General features: G+C 26.5%; 1 protein-coding gene across 2 annotated transcripts in view; it reads right to left on the bottom strand.

The window, feature by feature from the left end:
* Window positions 1-14,735, bottom strand: part of LOC130675445 (furin-like protease 2) — a 265,829-nt gene that overhangs the window by 232,132 nt on the left and 18,962 nt on the right. For both annotated transcript variants that reach the window (XM_057481143.1, XM_057481153.1), the window contains exon 2: window positions 10,195-10,744. In XM_057481143.1, the coding sequence (XP_057337126.1) occupies window positions 10,195-10,401 (207 nt within the window). In that variant the 5' untranslated portion in view covers window positions 10,402-10,744. The remainder of the gene's footprint in view (window positions 1-10,194; window positions 10,745-14,735) is intronic.

Genomic DNA, 14,735 nt, shown 5'->3' on the forward strand with positions numbered 1-14,735 from the left:
TAAGAAATATTCCGAAGAATAAAATTTAAAAATATAAATTTATAAAATACCAATTATTGTTTTAATAACAAACTCTTTCGTCAAACTTGACTGAAAATTAGAATTTCATAAACAGTTTGCCCCGTCTTGTAGCACAACTATTTTCTGAAATAACTTAATTATAAGTTAAGGAACAAGGATGAATATAGAATTTTACTTTGAACAAAACCATTAAAAATTCTCAATTTTGAAATGTAAACAGTCCATTATTCAATTGAAAAGATTAAAATTCGCTAAAAATATTGAATATGGAAATTACCTAGCTGTTTACACAGAAGTGTTGATATAATAAAAAGTTTACTCCATCTATTATAATCAATTTTTTTTTCCTTTTCTTTTCGTTATTCACTAAGAAAATTTAAAAATGCGCAAACTCTGCAGAATATACATATTTTGTTATTTTTAATTATATAATATTTAAAAGATACATCGATCGTATCACGACATTTATGGTTTTATAAATCTATTTTAAATGATAACTAACTTAATGATGTATGCTCATGTATATAGTCAAATGTATCGCTTCGTATCTAAAAAGACATTTCGTGGTTCTCAGTAGAAAACCACCTAACTTTAGATTTTTCAGGAAAATGACATCTTTGTTCGAAATTCGCATATTTAAGGATATTCGAAAATCTTAGTATAACTTTAGCTATCATGGATGAACAAAGGATACCATCGGTAACCTCAAAGTGTCCCGAAAAAACCCTGAAATTTTCAAGGCACTGCAATTTTTTTCTTGGTGCCCCGAAGCTTTAAACTTATTGAAGCCCATAGACCTTTTTTAAGACAAGCAAAAATTTTGAAAATTTTTTTGCGGTAGTTTTCTGAGGATAACTGCGAAATCATGGATGATAAAAAATTTTTAAATCCAGATTGAAAACTAGACACTTGAATTACAATTTGCTTTATTTATTTTCCCCGTACGACCATTTTCCTCCGAGTTACAGCATAGTGAAAATCACTGAAAAATGTGGAATTTTTTTTTATCCTTTAATTTTTGCCACTAGTGTATATAACGAATATACGATAATATCCATTGTCAACGATAGTTATAGTACTTCATCACATAATTTTCATTTATCACATATCACATAATATATTATACGCTTCTGATGATAATATAACGAATAAAATAGCTATTTTTGATACGTAGGATTAAGAAGAGGGTTTGCGGCATGCTTGAATTGTCAACACTCGTCTAGGGATATGTTAAATTCACAACGAGAACTCGTACCTACATCTCTTTTTAATCCTTTGTATCTAACAATATTTTTTATAACGACTGCCTTTAAAGTATAATTGAGAGGAATTCAATCATTCAAAGAATATAAAATTACCTCCTAAATATAAATAATTGTACAGGTGTAAATAATAACAATCTATTTATGTTTTATTTTTCAATTGAATTCTATTAATTAATTAATTAATTCTATTAATTAAAATCTTCGACTGTTTTTAATAATGTGAAAATTTTTAATAAACAATAAATAATATTATAATTTTCACAATACAAACACACAAGTTATGATATTCAATAAGAATAAGAAACATATGATCAGAATGCAGGTTTCCAATTGTCGTCTTTCTATTTGCGCACGTGCGAATTTCAGGATAAATGCGACAGTATAAGTATATGGAGAAAAAAGTATCTCTATCTTTTTCTAACTCGAGTGAACGAAGGTCGCTAGGTAATTTGTATACATTTCCTATAGGCAATTACTTTTCAGCACAGTAAAATCATGCTGAAAAGTCCAACAGCTGATTTTTCGACATCGTTCTATAGTTTCGTCGAGTTATTGAGAGAAAGACCTATTTTACTCGCGCCACACGACGCTCGAATATTGAACTTTAAAGGCAGCAGTTATAAAAAGTATATTTCCGTCGTTGGAAAATCCGGATACCGCATCAATTTCCCGGATGTTTATCATCCCCTCAAATTCAACTACACTCAACGAGTAACTCGTCAACTGCGTTGATATAAACAGATAAACGAAAATATTGACGGAAAATTAATATTGACTTGAACTAGAAAGGAAAACGAATTTTTCACGCAAATAAAGTTTTTTATATCGAGACGTAAATATATAATAAATCAAGCTTTTTGTCAATATAGACAATATATATAGGAAAAAATATCGTGTATTTGCGTCGAAAACGGTCCGTGTTAAATATTTAACGTTTTCTTATTTTGACTTAATAAACAAAAGAAGATTATGCTATTTATTAACATTTTTTTAATGGATAAATAATCAAAATGCTAACCTTCAATTTCGGGTATGTGTTGACTTGTTATAGTAATATAAAATGTAATGCAACCGTAATAATAAACAATAATTTTATATTTATTTATTAAAACCATTGCAGAGAAATTTTTATTTTATAAATATATTAAAAGTTCCCAGTGACACTGAATAACTATTTCCTTACTATTATTACCCGGATAAAAAAGAAAAAAAAATTTTAATACAAGTTTAAATATAATTTTTGCTATAAAATTTATATATTTCGATACGAATATGACTTTTATCATGAATTTATCTCGACAACTTTCAATTAGGACGGAAATGAGCAGGATTTATTTATTAGATTTTATATTGATAGAGTTATCATAAGATTTGATTGAACAATGTTCAATGTTCAATGAACATATATATTAAATTGTTCATTTTTATATAACTTCATTGATTATTATTAATACACTCATGTCAAAATTGAAAGGAACAGAAAAATTTAAAAAAATTTTTATTGATTGTGCAACGGCTATAATTTTGTGAAAAATAATCGTATCGAGATTTTAAAAAAATGCATTTTATAGCTTAAAATCTCTGATTCCGGTGCATTTTGATCAAAAATTTTTTAGAGCTACGGCTATTGCGCAAACATGAGAAATACCGCGAGACTAAAATTTTTCAAATTTTTTTTTTTTTTTATTCAAAGAGCCCACGGGCCGTAGAAAAATTTTATCAGCTAAATCAATACATAGGTCGATTAGCAAATTTATTCAGCTTTAATTTGCTTTTTTTCTTAGCCTTGCTCTTATAATTTTTTGTTAATTTTTCTTCCATTTTTGCGTTAGTTACTCAGTAAATATTAAAAAAAAAATGTTAAAAAAAATGTTAAAAAATGTAAGCTGAGATATCGATGATCAAAGCCAAAAGGATCCTTTTTCGTTTGTGGGCTGATATCTCGTCAACAAATTGTCGTAATCTAGTACGCTAAAATATACCAGAAAATTTTTGTGGACCATGTCTATCACTTGATTCATATTTATGTTAGCACATATTTTACTATGTAACACTATCTAGTTTAAATAAAAATTTAAGACTATCCAATTATTTCGTTAAATATCATCTGGTCTCTAATAAATATAAATACGATAAAAAAAAATTTCAGCTGACATCATTAGAGTTGAATTTTTTAATGACCAGGTAATAACGGATATTGAATCTAACTAGATAAAATTTATATTCTTAACAATGGAAAAAAAGTATAATAATATAATTGAGATGAAAATTATTGTTTTTTTTTTTTTTATTTTGTTGACATCCTAAGACCTGTGAAATGGGGGTTTTTTTTTTTGTTGAAATTAAAAAATTATTTTATTGGTAAATTTTAATCTTATCGTGTAATTATTACTGACGTATATTAATTCACTTATATTTATAAAAAAAAAAAAAATTGATATCTAAAGTAATTAGTATTGATAAAATTTTCGTTTGATTACGTACATTTAATAATGTATAGCGATTCTTAAAATATTGGAATAATAAAATCAACTGCTTTTATTCCTAGATAGACTTTTATTTAATTTACTTCAGAAAGCTTCTGATTTAAGTAGCATTTAAATTTTAATTAATACTCGACTGGAAAAAGGATTATAAAGAAAAAAGTTATTAATACAACGAAAATATTTTGTACATGAAAAATTTTAAGTATTATAGACAACAAAAATTTTTTGTCGCTTTGTATAAATTTTTTGCATCTACATTTTACTATTTCCATTAAATGTTATATATTTTTTCTACTCTGTGAGGGTTCGCATACTGATGAAATTCACTATAGATATGAGTTTATGTCGATATTTCAAATCCACGAAACGCGAAAGAAAAATTTCAAAAAGAAAATCTACAGAAAATCAAGTCTTGTCACCTTCCAAAAAAATCTATAGCAAATCTACTTAGAAAATCTTTTTTTAAAAATTCACTTTTTGATATTCATCATTTTTCATACTTTCAAAATCACTCGAAAACTACTTTTTTTTTTTTAATTATTACAAAAAGTCAAATACTTTACCAAAGAAAAAAACAATTCCTCTAAAATCATAATGAAAATTTCTACTGTAAAAAATATTACAAGTCATGAGTGCAAACAAAATTTTTTTTCAAATTCGATAATTGGTTGTATTTATCAAATTAAAAAAAATATATATATTCAAATTGATAGATTCAAACAAAATTATTTTCAACAATTAAATTCGATTCATTTATTCAAATAAAATAAATATGACGCATCTATAAATATTTCTTTTCCACGTTGTATATATAAATATATATATATACTTCACAGCACACGGTATCACCAAAAAATTTGACAAATTTATTGCATCTCTACCATATAATGTCAGCTGCATGATTTATTATTTTTTATATCACAAAAAATAGATAATAAATTAAAAAAAGAAAAATCTTTGTCAAATACATAAATAGTTTATCCGATGAAATAACTAAGTAAAAGTAATGTGCGCACCGAATAAGCAGCTGCACTAAAATATTGTTAAATAAATTTAAAGAGAGTAAATTAGTCAAAGAGTAAAAAAAAACAAGCTTTATATAATCTATATAAATCCCAAGAGCTTATAACGAGTAGTTTTACATCTCTCACAGATAATATAAATCTAGATATTACGGCAAGTATACTTCTATGAATAAAAGTTAAAAATATAATTCTGCAATGTATGATTGTATCAGTGCAAATATAAATATATGAATGTATCTGCGCAAATATATATCTATCCATCTATACGTTTTTTTAATTTTACAATGTAAGGATTTCCTAACGTGTGAAAATTCACGTGACAAAGTTTTATCTGGTCGCGTCCGACTACCGGATGTCGCGCATAAAACGCCCACACAGGTGAAAAATGACCTGAAGGCTGGTACCGACACGACTGGGACGCTAGATAAAATTTATCGACTCTACAATAGAAGACATAACCGAGTTTTGCCATTTTTGCTCCCCAGTGAATCTGGATATATGGTCGTATGCATCCAATGTATGGTCTTTCAAAATTATTTCGTTATATACATAGCAAAAAAAATAAACAAACACAGAACAAAAACAAAAAAATATATAGGAATATCAGAACAACGTGATTTATGTTAAAAGTTTTTAAAATTATCTATCATATTTGATTATTAAACTACGCCAGCTTCATCAGAATTTCTGAGCATTTAAAAAAAAAAAAAAAGTTATGAAATGGACTTAAAAAATGGATTTTCAATTGACAGTTAAAATAAGTTACGATTTTTTTCAAAGATTACTGCAGATGATTGACAGGTTAGAGGAAAAATTATACGGAGTATTAGTCTCAAAGTTTTGAAGAACATTACGCAGCTTTACTGGTTATTACAGACGAATTTATCAAGATTAATTGCTATTTTCAAATGATAAAGGAATTCATTTTTTTAAATTCAATGTATTCTTTGAAGATAATAAATTGTCATTAATAATTTATGACATTTTCATTTAATTAATATAACAATTAATCTTAGTAAGTCAGATTTAATCACTATAATATGTATATACACATATATCAGCATATTAAATATATATATGAAAGAGCAGTTTTATAAATTTCTTTAAAACGAACGGCTAAAAAGTTTTGAAATGAAAACTATTTTATTTTTTTTTGTTTCTTTACTAATAAGAAAATTTTTAAATTATTAAAAATTAATTGTGATACTTAAAAGCTGCTTTATAGTTTTTTATAAATGAAAAGTGATAGACTGTTAAGTTTAATTTTTTTTTTTTCGTAAACGTTAACTCTTAGAAGTTTTGTAAAGCATCTTAATAATATTCAATATTTCAAAATTAATCCATTAGTTGATTATTTATTTAAATCCTTTGATGTAGAAAACGAGACTATAAATGCACTTAGAATTAATGATTATTAATTAGATAAAATTTTGATGAAAAAAAATTTTTTCGAAGCTTTGTACGGAAATATAATTTTAAAAAATTAACACAACTATACCCTGCAAGAAATCGGGAGTGAATTCGAAGTGATTACGGCTTTTATTTAAATTCAAATTCACTTCGTCACTGGGAATTTGATTTTTAAAAAAAATCACTCCCCATACGAAGTAAAGAAGGACCTCGTTATAAGACTAATTCGGGGCTGTAGGGGAAAAAATTCTTAGAATGGAGGTACTCCTACTATTTTGCTTAACAGCGTTTGCGCCCAAACCTCGTTATAAGACTATCGCCGTTTTGCGTTTTATTTATGTATTCGGTCCAACTCTACTCTACACGCAGAGAATTTTACGGTATTTTTTGCATCAAAAATTTATAGAAAAATTACTATAGTCATAGTAACATGAGGACAGTATGTAACTATTGTACAAATTACCGATACTATAGAAATTTTTAAAGTACATCGAACAGAATTTACAAGGTGCATTGTAATTTTGACAAAGTAACAGATTAAATTTATACCGACTGCATAGTAAAATTTATTAGATTAAATCAGAATATTTAGTATGCAGTTGGTATAAATTAAATCTGTTGCTTTGTCAAAATTACAATTTTGACCATTTGAATATAGTGTAAACCTAAACATGCAAATAACCATCTCAATAAGAGAATTTATAGATAAATTGAGAAAAACATAGATAGCCCGAACTGGGAATCGAACTTAGACCAATTCGGTATCGCGCCGAGTGTTCACCAGTTGAGTTATCCGGCACTATACTATTATATTCCGTTCAATTTGATCTACAACGTATTGAGCCACACCGTCCATCGTACGGTAATACACCATTTAAATATAGTGGAAACCTAAACATGCCAACATTTAAATAACCTTCTCAATAAGACAATTTATAGATAAATTGAGAAAAATGCACCTTGTAAATTCTGTTCGATGTATTTTAAAAATTTCTACGGTATCGATAATTTGTACCATAGTTACATACTGTCCTCATGTTACTATGACTATAGTAATTTTTCTATAAATTTTTGATGCAAAAAATACCGTAAAATTCTCTGCGTTATTATACAGTGAGTCTATTATATATATAATCATAAATAAACAGAATTTTGTCGTCTTTTCTCTTAATTAATTATGCGATACCACGAAATTTCAAGTATTCTTTATGAAAATAAATTATTCAATCTACAATCTGAATGTGCGTATATACATTTTATCTCGATTTTAGTCGTACTGGTCGTTAGTCTTATAGCGAGGTTTCGACGCAAAACTTTTATTGAGTTGTTGGTGGGGGAAGCGTTCTGAGCGAGTTTTAACAAATTTAGGGGAAGAGTCTTATAACGAGGTCCTACTGTAAATAAGGAGTTTATTTTTCAGCGGAGTGATCTAGATTATATTTCAATTTCTATTCACTCCGATTCGGAGGTTAAATATCAAAATAAACTCCCCTTCGAAGTAAATTTCACTGCGAGGGGATTAAATAAATAAACAGTCATCCGCTCCGAATTTAATCCGCGTTCACTCCGCAAATTTTTTAAAGTGTATATATTATTGTTAATAATTTAATGCTATTTAAAAATCCTTGATTTATAAATTATTGTTATTATTTTTTTCGCATAAATGTTATGAAAAATTTCAAAGAAAAAATGTAATAAGTCGTGGTGAATGAATTTTCGCGATTTAATAGTGTTTTATCTTAAATTTAAATAATATCCTGTAGTTTCGTAAATGTTCGCGGTTCCTATGTGGTTTCACGTCTTGCCACCTTCCAAACCATATAATTTTATAAGAATATTACTTTTTTTTTTTTTTTTTTTTTTTTCAAGTACGCAGATAATTTCGTTCAATTGTACGTTAGAGACTTGACGATTATTGCTCATCTAACTTTGTATTTAAATTTATAATTATATTTTTTTCACAACGAAATGAACATGTAAATTTATACTGTCATATTATTTCCATATCGTTACCTTAGTTCTAAATATTTGTAACCCGCAAATTTTTGAAATTTTTTTTTCAATAAAATTACTTACGGATTATTCACATCGAATCAAATTTTTTCCAAATTATCCGTAAGTTTTCGAATTATTCGAAAATTTTTTTTGTGAACGACTTAAAATTTTAATATTTTTTCCCATAATTCAAATTTTTGTCAGAGATAAATAGAGCTCAGACACGAACCTACGAAAAATTATTTTTGGTTACTTAAAATTCTAAATACAATATCAAAAAAAATTACAATTGATATTTTATTTTTTAAATTACTAAAATTACTATAACTCAAAAACTATGAACTTTAGCGACTTGACTTATAGGACTTTTTTTAAAGGGAACATAATTCCCTATCAAATTACCATCAACATTTTTAATGTACTTTTATTGGTTTACGTTCTGCAAGCCGAGAAAGGTCAACTTCATAGGAAAAGAGACTTCCGCAACGGACACAAGTGAAACAGCTTCAATAACAGCTAAGTTACTATGGGAACTTTTGAAGAACACTAAGTTCCCTACAATTTACGACAAACGGCAGTTTGATATCATAAAATGCAACAGAGTATTAGAAAGTTAAAAAAAAAGTAATTTAATTTACGTGTATTTTAAACGGGAAATCTAATGGAAAGTATTTAGGATAGAAGTTAAGAACTCAAACTTGGCAGGAATTTTTATTTCAGTATAAAGAACAATATTTTGCTTGATGAGCAAAGAATCAAACTTTCGCTGGAAACGAAGCACCCTAATATATATAACATATTTACGAACATACGAGCTTTTAAAATTAAGATTGCGATATAGCTATTTAAAAACGAACATCAATATTTATAAATAGATGCTTTTGAATTCACATCTGGTTATCAGCTATATAGATTTTTTAAAACAATGGACGACGTGCATTGACTACTTTGTTAAACATAACATTATGGGTTGAAAATCTATAGGGGCGCAATTATTCCTATCTTTTGTACGTTTATATTTACGCATGTGCAACAGCACTACATATCAGAATTACCAATGAATCGACCTAAATATTTTTCTATTCATCTGTATTTCAACAATAACTTTATATTAATTCTAAATATTCTATCGATAAAGTTACTAAATTATTCCCAATATTTTTTTTTTTTGTTTTTTCTATATAGTTCATTCGTTATCAGATTTTTTTGTCGTTAGACAATAAACTATTTTATTAAATTTTCACTAACTTTTTAAAAATCTTTTATAAAAGAGTTATGATAAAAATAAAATTATAATTTGATTTATAAATGAATTTTTAACTTTAATTTTTTTTTATCACGATAAATTTCATATATAAAACGTCAAATTTTTTTTAAATATTTTCTAGGGTTAGTATCATTTAAATTTTAATGAAAAGTATTCAATTAAAAATATATATATTTTACATAATTAATAAACATTGAGTTAAATTTAAATTCTGACATATCTATTTTAAAAAGTCTTAATTGGTTCTCGACATTTATAAATTTACTAAGATCTCGCCATAAAATTAAAAAAAAAAAATTAGAAATAATTATAAATAATTTTTAAATTAATTATCACCTATAAAAATGATGTTTAAAAAAAATTATTGACTTCTAGGCAATAAAAAATATTACTAAAAAATTTAATTTATAATCACACTTATATTTTATTTTATTATTTACATTAATTTCAAAGAATTTCCTTTAAATAAAAAAAAAATTTTATCCATATTTACATTTCCTGCTATAAATTAAAAATGAACTTTCTAGATGCTTGCGTTCACATCGCAAACACTGGACGTGAAAGAGGCTAATTCGAATGTAAATCAATCGAAAAATAAAGTGATGTAATGAGCTTATAAAGTGAGCATTAGATTAAACGTAAATGTGTTGAGTGTGTATTTAACAAAATAATATCAATAAACAATGTTAAACGTAAGCACATAAATGTTTAGTAGGAAAACTTACCTGGCCTACGATATCGAATTCATGTTTACTAGCTATCGCAGCTGCAGCCTCTGGTCCATCGGGTACGTGAATAGCAAAGTGATTATTGTAGATAACTCTAGGTCGTTGAATTTTGGTCTCTGTGGGCCTACTGGTATCGAGTACACGATTTGCCCCAACAATAGCAACGAGCAACACAAGCCCCAGGATCGCCGCTTCAGAACTCATTCTACTAGAAAATCCTTTATCGTTGCTATTCTCTACAACTACTCAGTAACAACTTCGGACACACTCTAAGACGTTTGCTTTACTGTAGCTTTACTATTTTAGCTTTTACAAGCTGAAGATCGTCTGAACGTGACTAGATTTTATGGGATCTTTGAGTCATTCAGTTAAAAATTGACTTACGCAATACTCGTTTATTTATTTTTATTTTATTCTTCTTTCTATTCTTGACGAAAATATTATTTTCGATTCCCTCTTTCTATTTACTTCGGTAAATTTTATTTCAATTGAAAAAATTTTCATTGAAACTACTCTGAGATTTTCTTACTTTATTGAAAATTTTTATCTGGAAAATAGAAAAAAAAATGTATATTTAGTAAACTTATTATGTAAATTTAAATTTATAGTCAAAAATAATAAACAAAATTTTACAGTAAATACATGAATATATTAACTACTAAATATTCAATTTCCAACCTCATTAATAATTTAAACGATAAATTAATTAAAATTTTTTTTTTTTTATTATTTCAACTCATAAACGTGCAAAACGATTTGAAACTTTGTGTAATCGAAATCAAATTGTCTTGAAAACTTATATGAAGTTGGAGTCAAATAGAGTTAAGTGATTGAACTAAACGCTTCGATCGACACGATAAGATGAAGGAATAAATTTTCAAAGTATCAAAGTGTTATTTCATATTATATTATTTAAATAGAATAAAAAAAAACTCCATTCTAAAATTATCATAAAAGTTAAGTATTGTAGAGACAACTAGTGAATGTTTAAACTTTACCCCAGTAAAATGTTAAATGCACTCATGAGAGGAAATAAAAAATATATGAAACTTTTAGTCTGTACATAGTAAAAATTTAAGTATGTACATGCATACTCGCTGTCCTTATATTACTAAACGTTTATGGAAATTAAAAAAAAACTTTTTAGAATCACTTGAAAAAAAAAAGACTAAAATGAGTCATCCAAGTCATAATGATTTTATAAAACATTAACGAATATGTAAATTCTTTTATTTCTGTGTAGAAATATTAATTATAAGAAATTAAATTTAAAAATAATTTTGTACATTTCAAGCGCGAAGGCGCTGTGTGTGCTTACGATCGAAATTATTTTTTCAACTAATTCACTCACGTTGAATTATCTCTACACTTTTTTTATTACACTAAAATGGGCTAAATTGTATACTAGTACAAAGATAATTTATTAAGGAATAATTTCGACGGTATTAAGTCGATTCATTATTCCATTGATTTAAAATAAATTATTTTAATTCAAGAAACCAGTGCTGTCAATTGTTCTGTATGAATCTTTGGAACCACGATAACTCTCGAAAAATATAATAAATTGGCCTAATTTTTTTTGGTAGCTTTGTATCTTTGGTCACAAGAACTCTTTTGAAAATCACTATCCAAATCCTTTTTGTTTAATTGTAATTAATAAAAAACTTAAAACCGGTAATTCATAAAAAATTTAGCTGCCATTTTTTATTGTTATTTTTTCATTTTTTCTCCTCTACCAACTACTGGCAGCAGCACTAGTGTGACAGTAGAATCAAACAATAAAAATCGGAATGTAAGAAAAAAGGCGGGATATGTAAAAAATTTTTAAATAATAAAATTAAACTGAAAATAAAAATTATAATTAACAGTGTTAAAGTTAAATAACAATTAATAATGAAAATTATAAAATGATAATAATTATGATAAGTGATTGAGTCGTGCAATTTTGGATTATCCAACAAATTTTTATTGTTATTAATTACTCACACTCGAGAAAAAATAGTTAAGATTTACTTAGATTTTATTTGTTGTATTTTTTAGATGAAAGTAGATCCTAACAAATGGTTTTCCCCGGGAAATTTCTACATTAAAAAAAAAAATATATATATATTAATTCAAATAAAAATATTATTATGTTGTAAACAAGTTTCAACAGTAAATGTAAATTTTTTATCGCATCTAATAAATATGTATCTGAATTTACATAAGTTATAGAAAAATGTTTGTTTTTTATTTTAAAAATCTTCGAGTTTGCTATCAAAGAAAAACGAGATTCCTATCGAATTTTTACAGATGAATTTTCTCCTGCTCTTGACTGTTGTTTACATACACGAGTAATCTCTTCAACTTATCTCTTTATATATCCGACGTTTTCCCGATCAAACTTCTCTCTCTTATATAATTTTTTTCTTTTTTTTATCGTAAAACATTGAGTATGTTCTTGAGCATAGAAAATAAGAGAGAGGATAAATAAATAGGAAGTAAAATCGGAGATCCTATTGCGTGTCCGACAGCAATTCCAATCAAACTTTAAATCGAGCATTATTCATACCTTTGGTGTTCTTTCTTAACTTAAGTTAAACCATACTAACTCTCTCTTTTTCTATCACTACTTGCTGCTGCTGCTGCTACCACTTCTACTTTTAACTATGAGCAAACCTGATATAAAATTCCCAGTGAAAAGTTTTTATGCTTACAAAGAAAATAAAAATTTAAAAGATCGATCTTGGTAAAAATACACAGCAGAAAACCACCAAAAGTTGAATAAGTGTTGGAGAGAAACTTTTGACTTTCGAACGATACAGCAACAGTAGTAGAAGTACTACTACTCGTGATAGTAGTAGTAGTAGTAGTAGCAGTAATAGTAGAAAAGAAAAAATGGATTAAAAGAGTAAAAGAGTGTGTGAGAAAGAATAAGAGGAAGGAGATGATGGTTGAGAACACTAAAGAAAAGCCAAAGGGGCATGAATAGAACTGCAAAACTTCTAATCGACTGGGAAGAAACGATTGAGTGAACATTCTTCTGAATAGTGAAAAAAAATCCCATTTAAAACTACTGTTTAATCTTTAAAAAAAAAATATTTGCCATGTCTTGTCAAGATTTAACTTAATTTTGTTTGTTACTGAAAGTTCATCTTTCAATTATAAATTTTTATTTCATTTTCTCAAGTTGTTTGATTATAATTTAGTTGCTGAATGTCTCTAAATTAAACATAAAAAAATTATTATAACTTTGGAAAATAATTATGGATTGAATATTAATTAATACGAAAATAAAATTATAAAATTTGCTGAGAGAAAAATTCATCAATAACAAATAAGGTAAATTACTTTTTAATTTTTAAAATAAGAGTTATTATTTTCATAAAATAATTCAATTTTTATAAACTTGTGATTAATTAATATTTAATATCCGTATCATTGCTTTTGACATGTTTATTATACTAAATATCGTTACATTTTGTCGTAATAAATGTCAATTTTAAACAACGAAATTAATTCAAACCAACCGTTCATAAAATGTAATTAAATTTTATTAAATTCGAATAATTTTTTTTTTACTGTAATAAATATGATAAAATGAAATTTCTTTATCAACCTAGACGTAACGGTTATTAAAATTTTTTTTTTAATAATAGGGGAGAGGGGGGCAATAATAATTTGAAATGTAGTTTTTCTTTACCACAATTACTTTATTACAAGAAAATTTAATTTAATCAAATTTATTTGATTTCCAGAAATTTTTTTTTCACCTTTTTTTGGGTGTACGTCATTTTGCCCGCAAAAAATGAAATCTTTTTTTTTAACAGCTGGAAATATTTTCTATGTACTTTGAATATCATAAAAAAAAAAGATTTAAAATATTTGTCCCCAAAAACTCAGTATTTCTTTAAGTATCCCGTTTTGCCCCCCCCCCCCTTCATTTAAAATAGTGTAAACTCAGACAAAATAGGAATTGTGAAAATTTAAGGAAAATTTTTTTTTTTTTTATTAATAGTATGTTATACATCATGTGGAATCGGTATTATAATCGAGTGTGGGTTTGGCAGCACGAGCGAAGCGAATGTTTCCAACACACGAGAGTATAATGCTCGATGTCACTAGATGTATACAATAGTTTATGTAATGAATGCACAAAGAAAAACGCCGTTAAATGTCTAAAGTCAGCGACATGCAGTCAGAGTTATAAAAATAATTTACTTTATTATTATTAAATAAAGATTTAAACTCAATTTAAAAAGTCATCTTTGGTGTTGTATCATATCAATTATGAAACTCAAGTGACGTTGCCTTGATCTATACATGTGTGTGCTGAATAATTAAATGCGCGTGTGCAGTCTAGAGATTTTGGTCATGTTAATAAGGCAGCTAAATTCAAAGTGACGTCATAAGAGAGAAAGGTGACAAACAAGTCATTGGCTCGAATTATTGAGTAGAGATATATTTCCCTATTTCATTCAAATGCAGAGTGGTTTAATATAAAAAATGAGTGTTTTAATATATATTATGCGATCCCTGCCTCAGAAGTTCAATTTAAG

Source organism: Microplitis mediator, chromosome 1 (genome assembly GCF_029852145.1).
Source record: "Microplitis mediator isolate UGA2020A chromosome 1, iyMicMedi2.1, whole genome shotgun sequence".
Taxonomy (NCBI): Eukaryota; Metazoa; Arthropoda; class Insecta; order Hymenoptera; family Braconidae; genus Microplitis; species Microplitis mediator.